At 46.9% G+C, this 15,325-nt stretch overlaps 1 protein-coding gene across 1 annotated transcript in view; it reads right to left on the reverse strand.

The window, feature by feature from the left end:
• Positions 1-1,646: 1,646 nt before the first annotated feature.
• PEX14 (peroxisomal biogenesis factor 14) overlaps positions 1,647-15,325 on the reverse strand; it is a 113,905-nt gene continuing 100,226 nt past the window's right edge. Inside the window, exons 6-9 of the mRNA XM_033156203.1 lie at positions 12,037-12,139; positions 9,806-9,903; positions 6,794-6,885; positions 1,647-4,191 (exon numbers count right to left, since the gene is read on the reverse strand). Coding sequence (XP_033012094.1) covers positions 3,717-4,191; positions 6,794-6,885; positions 9,806-9,903; positions 12,037-12,139 — 768 coding nt within the window. The 3' untranslated portion in view covers positions 1,647-3,716. The remainder of the gene's footprint in view (positions 4,192-6,793; positions 6,886-9,805; positions 9,904-12,036; positions 12,140-15,325) is intronic.

Raw genomic sequence — 15,325 nt, forward strand, 5'->3', positions numbered from 1 at the left:
ATGAGCGTTAAAAGGGGAGAGAGAGAGAGAGAGAGAGAGAGAGAGAGAGAGAGAGAGAGAGAGAGAGAGAGACTCCTGGGAAAGATATTCGTCCATTTAAGGAATGAGAAATCACTGCATTCAATAACAGGTCTAAATACAGTCATGAAAAGGTCCCTTCTCTCGCCCCATAAGCATGAAAATGTCACCGTGTACCAGACGCAGTGAGGGAAAGATCCAGGAATCACTCATTTCTTTTAAAGAGGGCAAATAATTCTGCTAAGTGAGGACATGGCTAAATTTACGTGTGCCGTACACTAAACTTTTGAAGTGCTCCTGGGCCACAAAGGAAGTAGCTTCACCATACCAAGAAATATCACAAATTGTCCCTGATGCTCGTTGCCTCTGGAGAGATGCAGTGATGTGTGTCTTGTGCACTCGTGGTAATTAAAATTCCACACCAGGGATTTTGGGAAGGGACTACAACTGAGTGGCAGAGGCAGACAGGCTTTGCAATGCGGTCAGTCCCGGCCATCTCCAGGTAGGGCTAGGAATGTCTCTTGTTTGAAAACCCTGAAGGACTGCTGCCAACCAGTGTAGACAATACTGAGCTAGACAGACCAATGCTTTGAATGGGTATAAGACTTCTTCCTGTGTTCCTGTGATTTAAGGAAAAAGTCATAGCTTGGTGATAGAGAGCACATATGCCATGCAGAAGATGCCAGGTTCAATCCTGAGACCCTCAGAGAGTGATTGCCAGCCAGAACAGACGATCCTGGACTGGACAGACAAATACTCTGATCTGGTATGACAGTTTCCTATAATTCCTAATTTTGTGGCTGTGTGAATTATTCAAATCCAATTAATTTGCAATACTATTCTCTGTGGCTTTTTTTTTTTAAAGTTTCCCCCTACAATTTATTGTTAGGTTCATTAGTTGTGAAAAGGAACAATACCTAGCACAGGAACCTTAGTCCTCCACCCACTGAGAATCTTATTTGTCACCCCCTCCGGCCTGTGAGATTTCAGCAGGCATTTGTGCCAATATTTTCAAGGTCATTTTCACCACTGTAAGTGCTAGAAACTTGTTGCTTTGTTAGCAGTCATAACCACTGGCAGACCTATCCTCCATGTGCTTGCCTAATTCAGTATGGAGCCATCTAAGCTTGTGACCTTAGCCTCACACCTTGTGGAAGCGAGTTCCATAGGCTAATTGTGTGAACATAACAAAATGTTCCCATAAGCAAAAAAGGAGCACCAATTCTTCTTTAAAAGAGTACAAAAACTGCCCGGAACCTCCTCACACTAATCAAAATGAGGTTAAATCATTTTAACAGTTAAAAACGAAAGTCATCTGTTTGGACCGTGGAACACAGTTGCAAAAAGCGCGTTTTCAGAGGCGATAATAAGGAGGTAGCTCCATGTCCCTTGTCTGAGCTGCTCCCTAAGTGAAGAGTGTGGAGCTAATTGTGGTTTGGACATGAAATCTGTTTACTTTTAAAGATATTTAACAGCAACGAACTACACTCCTTCCCCGACTTTTCTTTTTTCCTAAAGAGGATTCGGTTCTGGAATCCATCCTACCTCTGTTCCCAGCTGAAAACAGGCAGGCGATTTCAAAAGAGGAAGAAAAATAAACTACAGCCATAGCAGCAAAGCGCCCGGCGTTAAATAGTGGTAACTCATATTTATTACAATTATATACAATCATATTTTATAGTTGGATTCTATACATGATCACACGGACAAGCACATTTTTTTCGGTTTCGCCTCTTGGTGAGGATGAGGAGGCAGTGAGAGACCCGAGAGATGTTAGTTAACAGGAATCGAGGCTCTTTTAAATATCTATCTATCTATATATTTTCCCTCTCTTTCTTTGAATGAAAAAGTGAACAGAGACCGGACATCGCTGGACCATTTACTCCACCCAATAAGGCAGGGATGTGGGTTGAGGACCTTCATAGCCCTCCATGATGTTTTTGGGCTTCAGTTCCCATCAGCCCCTGCAGCAGCAGCCAGTGGTCAGGGCAGGATGATGGGAATTGTAGTCCAGTGCAGTTGTACTCTTTCCCATCCTTGCAGTAAGGCAAAAGTGAGGTGGGCAAGAGGGATGGGGGGTGGATGTGGGGAGGAAGGGTGACACAGGTGCAAGGAACAGGCCTCCACACAAAGATTGTGAACTCTGCCTGGCAGATCTGAGAGGCAAAGTGCCTCCTTGTTTCCTTTGTTCAGGCCCAATGACTTGGAAAAGGCATGGGGAACCTCTGGACCTCCAGGTGTTGCTCGGCTCTTACGCGGCTAGCGCTGACAGGGGCCTGGCATCCAACAACACCTGGAAGGCCACAGCTGCCCCATGCACTGTTTAAACCGTTCTTCATAAAAGCCACGAGCAGCTACTCATGCAGAGACATGACGGGGAGTTTCCTTTCTGGACAGAGCTTCCAGCTACCAGGAATGGGAAACCTTTGGCCCTCCAGATGTTGCTAAAAGCCAACTCCCATTGTCCCAGACCATTGCCCATGCTTGCTGGGGCTAATGGGAGCTGTAGTTCAGGAATGTCAGGAGGGCTCCCTGAAACTGACTTAGAAGAACTGAGCAGTCAACGGTTACGCCAAGGACCTATACTGGAACTGGGAAGGAGACAGAAGGGGAACAGGGCTCAGTACCTTTTCCTCCTTCGGGGAAAATCATGAGTTTGCTTTAGGCATTTAACAGCAAGGAAAAATGAGGACTCATGAAGAAAGGGGGAAAAAGAGGAGTAAAGGATGAGAGAGAGAGGAGGGGGGAGCAGCAGTGCTAAGCCTCAGGCACAGGGCATTTTTTGGGATGGGGCAGGAGATGTTAAGAAACTGGGCCAACAACCCAAGCCTTCACAGATTTGCTCCCTCTAATGTAGCAAATCACACTGCCAGCAAACATACCACACTATTGTTCCCAAGACACTGTCTCCCATTCTAGTCCTACTCAGTGGAGACCCATGGGAATTAATAGGCATAATTAACTTAGGCCCATTAATTTCGGTGGGTCTACTCTTAGTAGAACTTAGCTTACAACCCTAGGAAAAAGAGGGAGTTAGGAGATCTTCAGAAGACAACCACTTTGTTCGGAAATGAAATGGAAGCAAGAGAATCTGGGAACCCCCACAAAAAAACATTTGCGTTTCATAAAAGGTGGGGATGGTTTTGTAAATCTGAAACTGAATTAGGGGGCGGGGAGGAAATAAATCACCAGGGGGAGAGAGACAGATGTCACACCGATGGCTCTGGGGAGTCGCTCAGAAGGCAGTAGCCCCCACTCTTTGTTTGCAAAGGGGATGTTAGTTGAGTTAGATGGTTGCCGGAGAGGAAGAGAGTTTAGGAACAGACAGGATGGAACCTGAGGTCCATCGTTTGATATTTGGATTTGTGTTATGTTGTCAGCAAGGAGGCCCATTTCTCTGGCTGCAGTGTGGGCCGAGTGGCAACCGAGCTCCTTTTGGAGGTGCAATGTGAGGGAGGAGTGGCTTGTAGCGTGAAAGAAAGGGGAGCCACTGCAAAGCGGAACTGGCGGGTGAGGGGCTGCTCAGGCCTTGGCCCACAAGCCGCTTGGTTTGCAAGATGGTCACAATGCTACTTGTGTTGAATCACAGGGTCGAGACGGGGAGAAATCACTGGGCAGGGAGAGAGGCCCAAGGAACAGAGCACGGCCAAGAGGTACAGAGGGTGGGGGTGAGCAGGTGCCACCCCTCCTCAGCCGCACTAGTCAATTTCGTTCTCGTTGCTGGCTCCCTCGGGCCTCCGTAGCTTTTCGACTTGCTCGTTGATTTGCCCATCGCCTCCTCGCCGGTCCTCCGTCTGGACGTCCACACATTCTTCCTCATCTACATGGCTGACATCGTCGTCTTCGTCCTCTTCCTCTTCCTCCTCCCCCTCCTCGTCCCCTTGGCCCTCCCGCTTCTCCTCCTCCCCTTGGACCTCCATCCGGACTTGCCCCTTGAGGTCGATCAGCGCCTCGCCCCCTTCCTCAGGGCCCAGCAGGTGGCAGCTGACCTTGGGCCCTTCGGGGCTGTGGTTCTCCTTCACGGGTGAGGAGGAGTTAGACTCGTTGCTGACGGGGGAGATGTCACTGCTGGTGTTGTGGTTGTTGGTTACGGGGTTGGAGGGCGAGGAGGGCTTCACCGGGATCTGCCAGGATGGGATTTTAGGCGCAGATGGAGAGGGAGGGAACTGCCTCCTGGGAGGAAGGGAAGAAACAGAGCAGCTTAGATCCAGCTCCGTGACCTGCTGAATTGCTCCTTGTTCATAAAGGACCTAAGAAGAACTCCTGTTCTCACAGCGGCCAACCAGATGCACCAATGGGAAACTCACAAGCAGGACCAGTTCACAAGAGCACTCACTCCTTCTGTAGTGATCCTTACCTTTGTATAGTAGGCCACCTTCCAGTCATGCAAACGCCAGAGGTTCTGCAAACACACAAACCCCCCTCTCTATTCCCCATTCAGGCAAGCAAGAGGCATTATCAGAGTTCAATGACATGTCCCAGCCAGGCATAAATATTCAAGTAGCGTGCACAGTAGGGCCAGTGAGGAAGCATGGCCTGGAGAGAGGGGGGTGCCAGATAGAGAGGCCTGGAGAGGTTGCATTTGTCCCATGGGCCTGAGATCACCCCCACACCTGCATTCAGGAATCCCCAACAGGCTTCCATGGCCAGCTGTTAACCCAGAACACTATGTTAGTCACTATTGTAGGCTAGGAGCTGTTTCTTAGACAAGCCCTATGTAGTGTCAGGGACATGTAGGGGTTTCCAGAGGGGGAATGAAAATGGGAGGATGTCTGACCCTCTTGGCAAAGCCTTTCCCCCTTAGCCATGGAAGAAACCCCGTATCAGAAGCGTCCGCCGCCTCCTCTGCATGCAAACGAGCAAACGCTCCGCATTATTCACCAGTATCGTAAATGCTATCAAGAAATTCAATTTGGAGGCTTTTCTCCCTGGCTGCGGTGTCACGGCCTCTTGCTTTGCTGCAAAGGGAAGGCTTGAGCTGGCTGGTTGTTTATTTATTTTAATAAATATATTTTCCAAAAGCACTTATCTCCACAGCCGCATTAATACACACATACACACACATTCCAACGGTGACAATGAATTTCCTGTTAATGATGAGATGTCCCTTTGCGGACACACAGACAAGAGCACGGGTGTCCTTGTTTGGCTCACCTAGCAATCGCTGGCAGCGACAGAGCACTGGAGTTCTGCATGAGAAACAGGTTTAGGCCAGGGAGGAAATCCCAGGCCTGGGGGCAAAATGTGGCCCTCCAGTCCTCTCCGTTTGGCCCTTGGCACCCTCCCCAGACCACACACCCCACTGGTTGTGCTTTGTACGCTCCTTGAGTGTCTCTGCCTGGCTGGAAATGTGTCCTTGAATGGTGAAAATGCCTCTTGCTTGCCTGCATGGAGGACACTGTGTGGCATGTGAGTGTGTGTATATACAAACCACCCTACTGCACAAAGGTAAAATGTGTATTCACTGATCTGCCCACTTTTGCCTCTAGCCCCACCCACCACTGGCATGTTGCCCCTGGAAAGTTGCCTAGAAGGGAATGTGGCCCTTGGGCTGAACAAGAATCTCCATCTCTGCTTTAGACATACAGTGCATCACCCCACTTATCCCAATTGCTTGTTTTTAAAAGAACCAGTGACAGCAGTGAGGGGGAGGCAGACTCTGAAGATGCTAGATTCATTAGCCAGCTCCTAAAGTCCAGCTCCCTCCCTGAGCAGAGAAGGGCCTAGGACCAGATATGCCTGGTAGGACAGCTCCAAATATTCTTGGACCGGGAAGGTATGACTGCAAGAATTCAGACACTGGCATCTGGATTACTGCAATTCACTCTGCGGAGCTGCCTCTGCCCTGGAAACCACAGCTGGTACAGAATGCTGCAGCATAGGAGCAAGACCCTGCTAGTAACTTGTCTGCTCCCACTAAATCCTGCTCACCCACTAGGTGGCATTGAACTAGGTTTTATTCTGTGCAGACCCACTGAAATTAATGGACCTCACTTCATGTTCCTTATTTTCAAAGGATCTACCCACTGAAATTGGGTGCTGGAGGAAGACTCTTGAGAGTCCCATGGACTGTAAGAAGATAAAATCTATCCATTCTGAAGGAAATCAGCCCTGAGTGCTCACTGGAAGGACAGATCCTGAAGCTGAGGCTCCAATACTTTGGCCACCTCATGAGAAGAGAAGACTCCCTGGAAAAGACCCTGATGTTGGGAAAGATGGGAGAGCACAAGGAGAAGGGGACGACAGAGGACGAGATGGTTGGACAGTGTTCTCGAAGCTACCAATATGAGTCTGACCAAACTGGGAGGCAGTGGAAGACAGGAGTTTCTGCCGTGCTCTGGTCCATGGGGTCATGAAGAGTCAGATACGACTAAACGACTAAACAACAACAAGATAGTCACTCGTGTCCACTAATTTCAATGGGTATACTTTGAGCAGGACTAGCACTGGATGCAACCCCTGCAATTTGTTAATCTGTTGGTAAATCACTTAGAGACTGTTTTGGTATCAAGCAGTATATAAGCACAGGAAAAAAGAAAGACAGGTATGCAGAGAGGCCCAGTGGGTCTGTGGGTTGCATTATTGAGAAATTGGCCCCTAAGAATTTCCTCCAAGAGGGGAAGAGTGCTGTTGTGTTTGAATCCTGCTTGTGTGTTTCCTACAGGCACTGGGATGGCCACTGAGGATGCTGGATTCAGATGGGCCATTAGCCTGTTCCTACTGTTCCTGCTGCCAGTCTCTTCATAGGATCTTGTGGTTTTGTATTATTGCATACCTGTTTAGAAGCAGCCCTTTTAACGAATAAATCTCCGACTTCAGCTCGTTGATATTCTGAGATTCCAGGATCCAGTTAGTGGACGTCGTGGCCTAGGGTGCAAAGAGGAAGTCTTGGTCAAAGGCAGGTGAACTCAGGCATGGACTCTCCTCAAGAGAAAGTATCCCAAGAACACAGGCTCTCAAAAGCGTTTCCGAGGATGGCCAATCTCCTGCGTTGTTGGTCTTTCAAAGGAATCATAAAGGCTGCGGGCAAATGTTTCCACCACAACAGCTAGAAGTTAAGGGGACAGCACTCAAGGATTGGCCTGCCTTGATTTTTTTTTTTAAATAAACAATTTTTATTGAAGGCCAAAAAGGGAGTGAAATGAGACAGTGCCACTCCGGTGTGCGTAATCGATGTAGGAATTTGTGCATGGAATTACCTTGAGCTCTCCAACCACAGGACTTTTGCACCAGGATCTGCCTGGTGGATTTTTTGGGGTGGTGGTGTGGGGGGGTGTTGTTGTGTTTTTAAGGTATACCTGCAAGCATGCCCGCCCTTAACTAACCCCTAAGTGTTCTGACTCATAGTTTTCTAACCATTGCAAAATAGTAAAGGGCTTTTTGCGGGGTGGAGAGTTAGTATCCCTGACCTTGCAATAACTCTGGCATAACTGTAACCAGTTGTCACAAATGGTCGCAGTGCAAGGCTCAGGGGTGAAAGAGGCAACAGGCTCCGCCCATAAGCCACCATTTTGCCACTGAGGAACCTGGGGACCTTCTGCATGCAAAGCAGATGCTCTACTGCTGAGCTTAAGACATAGCAACATACAAGAAGCTGTTTTATACTGGATTGGATTGAGTCAGAAAACTGATCCACCTAGCTCAGTACTGTCTGCATTGACTGGAACCAGCTCTCCAGGGCCTCAGATCAGGGACATCCCATGGAGATTGAGTCTGGGACCTTCTGCATGCAAGACAGGTGTCCTGCCACTAAGCTATGGTCATTTTCTGATCCTCGGGGTTCCAGAGTGTGTTTGTGTTTTTAAGAGGGGGGATCCTGCAACTCTGAAGTCCATCCATGCCAGGTGTAATCCTTGGATGGTCTCAGAGGTGGGGACAACACCCAGCCCTACATGGAGAATGAACCTGGGGCTTGACCACTAAGCCAAAGCCGTTCCTTCATCCTTGGGCTTCAAGTTGTTTTGTTTTAAGTGGTGATACAGAAACCCTGAAGTCCATCCATGCCAGGTGTAATCCTTGGATGGGCTATGTAAGTCTCAGCTCACATCATCTTGCTTGGAAGCGGCTCCCAGCTGCTGCTGCTTTGGCAGCAACCATTGCAGCCCCGCCCCACTAGCCTGCCTTTCTGGCAGCGACAGGCTCAGCTCCATAGTAGCTGACAACCCAGGCACAGATGTGTTCCCCAGGGAGGCTGCCACTCCCTGAGCCTCTGAGGCAGTGGGGAATCCACAAGCCACCGTTTTTGGCTCTCTCCCTCTCTCGGAGCCCTTTGAAAACTGCAGAAGCACATTAAAGGAGCAGAGAGTGGTTTCCACTTGCTGGCCTGTGCAAAAGGGATTCGGATTTCCAAAACACATATGGTGCCAGATGCTGCAGGATTTAAGAAATAAAAACCTGACATCTGGGGCTTTTTAAGCCAGCCTCTTTTAAACAGCCACAACAACAAAAAACAAAAACAAAAACCCCAGAAACAAAAGTGGTAGAAAATTCAAGCCTACACACACACACAAATGAATGTAGCAGGCTTTTCTTTTTTTCCTTTTAATTACTTAAAACCCTCCTTTTTCATTTATTTATTTTTTACATCATGTCAGCAGGAGTCTGAAAAGCCGACATAAAAACTTAAAGAGCACAGCTGAAAAAACTATGGTTGGGGTTTTTGTTGTTTTTAACTGCTAAAGTTTAGGGAAGACTTCCCCAACCTGGCACTTTCTAGACGCTGGACTGCAACTCCCAAATGCAGCCAGCATGCCCAATGGTCAGGGAGGATGATGGGAGCTATAGCCCAACGACATCCACCTAACCTTTGGAACTCCCTGCCTATTGATATACACCGTATACTTTTCAGTGCCTGCTTGAAACATTTATGTTTAGGCAAATCCTATCTGGACACACATAATGCTGACATGTTCTTTTCCTCCCTACTGTCAATTGGTTTTTAAATAATTTTTAAATAAGTGCTTTCAACTGTCTTTCGTTGACTTTTTTAAAATGTAAAACACTTTAAGGTTTTGTTGCAATCTAGTATATGAATGCTATGAAATGGGGGTGTGTGCACACATTCACACACATTATTTTGTATAAACAGCAGCACGTGTCACTATTTTCAGAGGAGGGCTTTAGAAAGAAGAAAGAAGAAGAGGAAGGAGGAGGAGGAATCTTGAAAGACTCCCCATCCCAACAAGCTCCTTTTCTCTCCTTAAAGCATAACATATGCTCTTGATCTTAACACTTCTCAGACTCAGAAGAGAGAGTCTCCCAATTTCCTGGCTGGCTCCAGGCCACCAGCAAGACCTTCGGTCTCCCCAAAGGAAAAATGAGTGACTGGGGGCTTGGGAGGCTGGATTCCCTTTCTCCTGGTACCAAATTATTTAGGGCAGCATTTGTGCCCTCCAGATGTTTCTGCCAACTCCCTGCAGCCTGCGTGGCCAAAGGCCAGGTATGATGGGAACTGTAGTTCAGCAAGATCTGGTGGATCAGAGGTTCCACATGCCTGGACTAAGGGCTCCTGGGAGCTGGGAACACTAAGCAGAAAGGAGGCTCCCTGCTGCATCTCTGCATGAATGCCTGCTCTGGCTTTTAGTAAGCCTGATTTAAAACACGGATGCGGTACATTGCTCATGCTCCCCAGCAGCTGTTGATGGGCTTAACTCCCCTTCACACACCTGTCAAATCCTTCTTTAAAAAAAAAAAGCCACTGCAGCGTATTTCGTGGCAATCGCTTTTGCAAGCTGTTTGAGGACCCGTTTTTGCAGTTATTGAAAGGGTAAAGGGTGATGAGAGATACCTTGGAGGAAGCCAGTTCTTGAGTGAGCTCCTGAATTTTCTGCTGCTGTTGGATTAGAAGTTCCTGGACAGAAGCTAAAGTTGTCTGAAGTTGAGTCACTGTTTTAAAAGAGGAAGGAAACAGAGGGGGAAATGAGATTGTAACAAATGCACAGAGATTCCATTTTTAAAAAAGTGTTCTGATGTCCAGCTACAAGATGCCTCCATTCTTTCTATGTCTAATTTATCAGTGGCTTTTGCTTGCCCGAACCGCTTATAATTTATCAACGCCATGGGTAATCTACCTGCACTGTTATCTAACCTCCCCTATTTCTACTTTATCTTCCCTTTGTATAGGTGTCTATAAGCCCACAGTATATCTATCCAAAACCTCTCCCTTCTAATTATATCAGTTTATGATTTGCACTGTCTCCCTGAACTCGCGCAGCCTCTGTGTCATTTATCTACCTCTGAACTGCATGGGGGGGGAGCTCTCCTTCGCACTTGAGGTCTGTATATGGTTTGGAAGAGGACAACACTCCTGGAATAAGCGGCAGCAGCAAAGAAGGAACAGAAGCCCAAGTCACATCCACAAAATACACTGAATGGGACTGAACAAGGAACCTCCTGCATGCAAGGCAGGTGTTCTACCACCGAGCTACAGCCCTTCCCCTATGCAACTGCAGTTGGAGATTGGGAAGACAACATAGAATCATAGAACCGTAGGGTTAGAAGGGGTCCTGTGGGTCATCTACTCCAACCCGCAGAAATGCAGGAATCTCAACACATGGTCCTCCGTTCAATTTGAAACCCTACCGGACCCTGCTTAGCTTTGCAAAAATGTGCGAGCCGTTTTATTGCTGGGCAATTGAAAAGTACGTAGCAGTTCTCTTCCCCCACCCCTTTAGAAGATGCACCTGTGCTCTGCATCTATGCTCTTACAACAGCACATGAATCAAATAATTATGCACAGCATGGAAAAAGCAGAGAAAAGTTTTTTTTTTCCTCCCTCTTTCATAACACTAGGACACATGGGCATTCAATGAAGCTGATGGTTGGAAGAGTCAGGACAGACAAAAATAAAGGACTCCTTCACACAGTGTACTGATCCTGGAGGAGGCAATAACGGCCAACAACTTGGATGTCTTTAAAGGGGGACTGGACAAATTCGTGGAGGACAAGACTATCAATGGCTACTAGCCGTAATGGCTATGCTCCAGAGTCAGAGGCAGTAATTCTGCTGAATACCAGTTGCTGGAAGCCGCAGGAGGGGAGAGCACTCTTGTGCTCAGGTCCTGCTTAGCGGGTTTCCTATTGAGGCACCTGGGTGGCCACTGTGAGAACAGGATGCTGGACAAGATGCTGGCAATTGGCCTGATCCAGCAGGGTTGTTCTTATGTTCTAGGCGAAGGGCCGGGTAAAAATCATTTATGTGAATATAGCAGATGGGGTGGGGGGAGATTCTTCCTCTGGATACATCCTCCCCCCCTGCCCCTCTCTCCAGGAAAGAAAACTCAGTTGTGGCGGGGGGGGGCTGATTATCGCTGCTCAGAGGTTCCCCCAACCCCCCTTTTTTCAAATTATAACCAGTAAACAGGTTCATAAAAAAAAGAGAGAGAGAGGAGAGATTTCACTAGTGTGACAGGTAACAGCTAATCTAGGTCATCCGTCGGGGCAGTGTGTAATGAAGAATAGCCCTATGGAGTCAATAACAGAGAAGGTTGCCGGGGTCGGGGGACGAGGCGTAATTACAGACTCTCTTGACCCTGCCTTGAGTACTCAGAAGGAAAAAAATGTGGAGGGGAAGGGGTGGCAGCAGAGCAGTGCCCCCACCCGTCCCCCCAAAGAAAAAGGAGGGGAGAGAGGGGGGAACCCAAAGAAAACCCTCAGAGAAGCAGAAATTAAAAATGAACTTTACAGCCCCTTCGAAAGGCTGTCATTTTATTCCCCTTATTAATATTCTGAGGTTGGGAGCCTTTCCGTAAAAACATAATTAATTGAGGCCGCGCCGACAGTAAACAAGCAATTTCAAATTAAACCGAAATGACGGCGGCTTCATTTGCAAATGTGAACAGATTTCTCAGAGCAGATAAATGAAGTCACCACATAAAGTGGAGATGGAGGAGAAGGTTGGGGAAACGAGGGAAGATTGGGGGTGGGGGCAAGAAGAAAGGAGACGTGTGGGGGGGGAGAGAGAGACGTGTGGAGCAGGGGCTTTGAGGGGCAGGGACTGATGGAATCATTAATCTTCACCTGTCTGCGTCACGCTGCCACTCATCTCAGAGATGCTCGACTCGATCCTCTGCAGTTGCTTCCTGTCTTCTTTGCCGCCCATGATCAACGGGAGCAGGTATTTCTGCACCAAAACAGCAGAGAGATAAGTGTGTTGACAGGAGGAAAGGAAACAGGGGTACATTTGAGCTTGGCTCAAGCACCCTGAAATCTGAACCACACATTCCTTGCCAAACATCAATCAGTGCCTGATGGGGTGCTACACACAGAATGGCCCAGCGTCCAATCGGGTTCAATTAAGATATCACACTAAACTGGCTTTTGCACTTCCAACTGTAGAGGCAAACTATGGACTGCTTCAGACCTAATTCAAGCACCCTGAGAACCATGTATTCCTTGCAAGACTTCAATCACCACTGGATGGGTTGCTATATGCTGCATATATAGAACTGCCTAGCATCAAATGGGACTTGATTCAGATATCACAGCAAACTACAGTTTGCACTTCCAAACTTACAGGCAAACTATGAGTTGATTGAGACCTAATGTTAGCCCAGCCTTCGCCAATCTGGTACCTTCCGGGTGTTCTTGGTTTCATATCCCATATTAGGCTGGTTGGGGATGACAGAAACTGTTGTCCCAAATTATACATGGATGTATCCAATACTAGTTCAACTCAGGGCAAGCAAAGTGAAATTACTCACTTTGGTCTATTTATTTCAATGAGTCTACTTTGACTTAGTTGGATAAAACACCAGATTGAGATGACAGAGTTAAACTGTAGCTTGGTGTAAAGAGAGTGAGTCTATCTCCCCTCCCAAGCTTAGGTACTCCCCCCTCCTCTGCAAGGATGAGTTTGGTTTAGCACAACATCCAAATGCAAACCCTGGCTCACAGCTGGTTGACTGTACTCCCTTTTTTCTGAGGCACAGCTATGACTGTAACCAAAGTTTGCAAAGTCAGACCTTGAGCTAAACCATTGTTAGCACAAGCTATGGTTTACAAACCCACTTCAAACCATGGTTTGCAATTCTGACTTGCTGGCACATCACAAACCATAGCATTATTAAAGTTCAAGCCAGGCATATACACTTGAAATGTGAAGCAGGGCAAATGGCGGGTATGAGCTGGGGAAACCTCCAAGGGCCGGAAAGGGAGGCTGGAGTTCCCTATGTGAGGCGGGACTCACAAATAGGAACTCCCTCTAATTCTGCCTGCAGTCCTTTGGAGCAGGCCATGGGGACGGGACTGGTAAGAAAGGCATTTTAGGCCCTGAGACCTTGCAGGTATAGTTTGAAATACTACTACTACTACTACTACTACTACTAATAATAATAATAATAATAATAAATCTCTGTCCCTAATAATAATAATAATAATAATAATAATAATAATAATAATAATCTCTGTCCCAAAGGGAATTTCAGATTTGCTGTACTCCAGAACAGAAATATTAATCTTCCACCTCTTGGGGGGGGGGGAATATTAGGTAGAGAAAGACAAAGCCTAGCATCTGCCACTAATCTTTGCTTTAAAGAGGAAAAATAAAGAAATAGTGTCTATCTGGAGAGAGAGAAATGTTTAAAGGTATTTTTAAAAAGAGTTTACTATGCTTAAAAAAAAACAACCCACAAGATTGAAGTGCCTGGGGGTGGGGGAATATGTTCTCCACTTGATCTACAACGTTAATGATACAGATGTCTGGCGTCAGCCTCGTTTACGTATTTGCATATCTGTTAGCACTTCACAAATGAAAGTGGGGGGACACCCTTGTAATGCCCGGGTTAGCTCTGGCACAATGGGAGTCACTGCTAAAATCTGCGAGTCATGACCTCTACCCCACTTCCCACTCCTGCCTCCTTACATGAGGCTAAAGTCTTATTTTACCTGTTTGTATATTTAACAAGTAGGACTTGCAAGGAAAGACTAGTGCAATGTGTTCTCACCTCCTAAAAGGAAGGATCCTGCTCCAGGATCCAGCCAGGCATGCTTTTCTCCAGTGGACCATTCTGCACACAAACCCCAATCGGCCCTAATCTTCCACTTTTCCTTTTCAAACAACTCAGAACGTTCTGTGAGCTAATACTGCATTTTATGGTTGTCATATATAAAGAGACCTTGTGGATGCTTTTGGTAAAATCCTGGTGGAAAAACATGCAGCGACCACACACAGTGTGATCTCTTGAAATGGCTTTTCATGCACAGTACAAGCTGAAATAATTAATTCTTCTGTTTTTGTTTAGTTGTTTTACAGGGCCTTTTCCAGAGTTCAAAATATAATCCCACAGCTGCATTGGGTAAAATGGCAGTCTGTGTACTTGCACAGTGCTTGAGTTTATGTGTCATGATAAACCATGGTTTAGTGTTACATGCACCAGCAGGAATACTTGCATACAGTGTGTTTATGTGTCACACTCTCAGGCTGAAAAGCAGGCTCTCCACCCCAGTGTAAAACTAGTCAGTTTCTTCAAACCATGGTTTCTGAAGTTGGCTGGTTAAACCAACTAGTGTTTGTTTGAAACCTATGTTTATGCTCCCAACTGGTTGAAATCACCTTTAGAAGCCCTCCTGTGTCTGAGGTGAGGTAGGTGACAACAGGAGAAAAAGCTTCTTGGAATTACACCCAAAACATGGCAAATAGTTTGATGAGCGTTGGGTGCCAATTCGAGCCCTCTCTAGTTTGCCCAGGCTTTTGAAAGCCCAGGCTTGTTGCTGAGTTTTTTATTCATATTTTACTGCTACTTTTTTGTATCACTTTAAAAAAAAAGTTTTAAAAAGGAATAACATAATTTCCCTCCCTGCCCAGTTGCTTGCTTTCAGAGCTGCAGTCATTAGCCACCTGCAAAGTTTTAGATGGAAAGATGGGGTGGGCATCTTTCCAATAAATGCAGATAAAATACTCCCCTGGCATTGTGCTTTGTTGACTCATAAGCCCTAATGAAGTTAACACTCTCTCCTTTTGCTAACAGAAGCAGACCTACAAAGTATATTTCCAGGGGGTGGGAAGGAGAATACATGGGGTTCAGGGAGCGAGGGAACTCTGCAGCAATAGGCAAGTCTTCACAAGCACACACAAGCTATGTGAATACAGCATTCCATGGCAAGAGCTCAACTCTCTACACTGCAGGGGCCACATTCTCTGCTGTGCAACCTTCCATGGGCCACATATCAGTGGGGAGCAGGGCTATGGACAAAATTGGGCCAAACAGACCTTTAATGAAGCAGATTAGGTGTTGACTGGCAGTGGCTCTCCAGGGTTTCAGGCAAGGGATATTCCCAGGCCTACCTGGAGATAAGGAAGGACGGATCT

The sequence above is a fragment of the Lacerta agilis genome, chromosome 8, assembly GCF_009819535.1.
Source record: "Lacerta agilis isolate rLacAgi1 chromosome 8, rLacAgi1.pri, whole genome shotgun sequence".
Classification (NCBI taxonomy): domain Eukaryota; kingdom Metazoa; phylum Chordata; class Lepidosauria; order Squamata; family Lacertidae; genus Lacerta; species Lacerta agilis.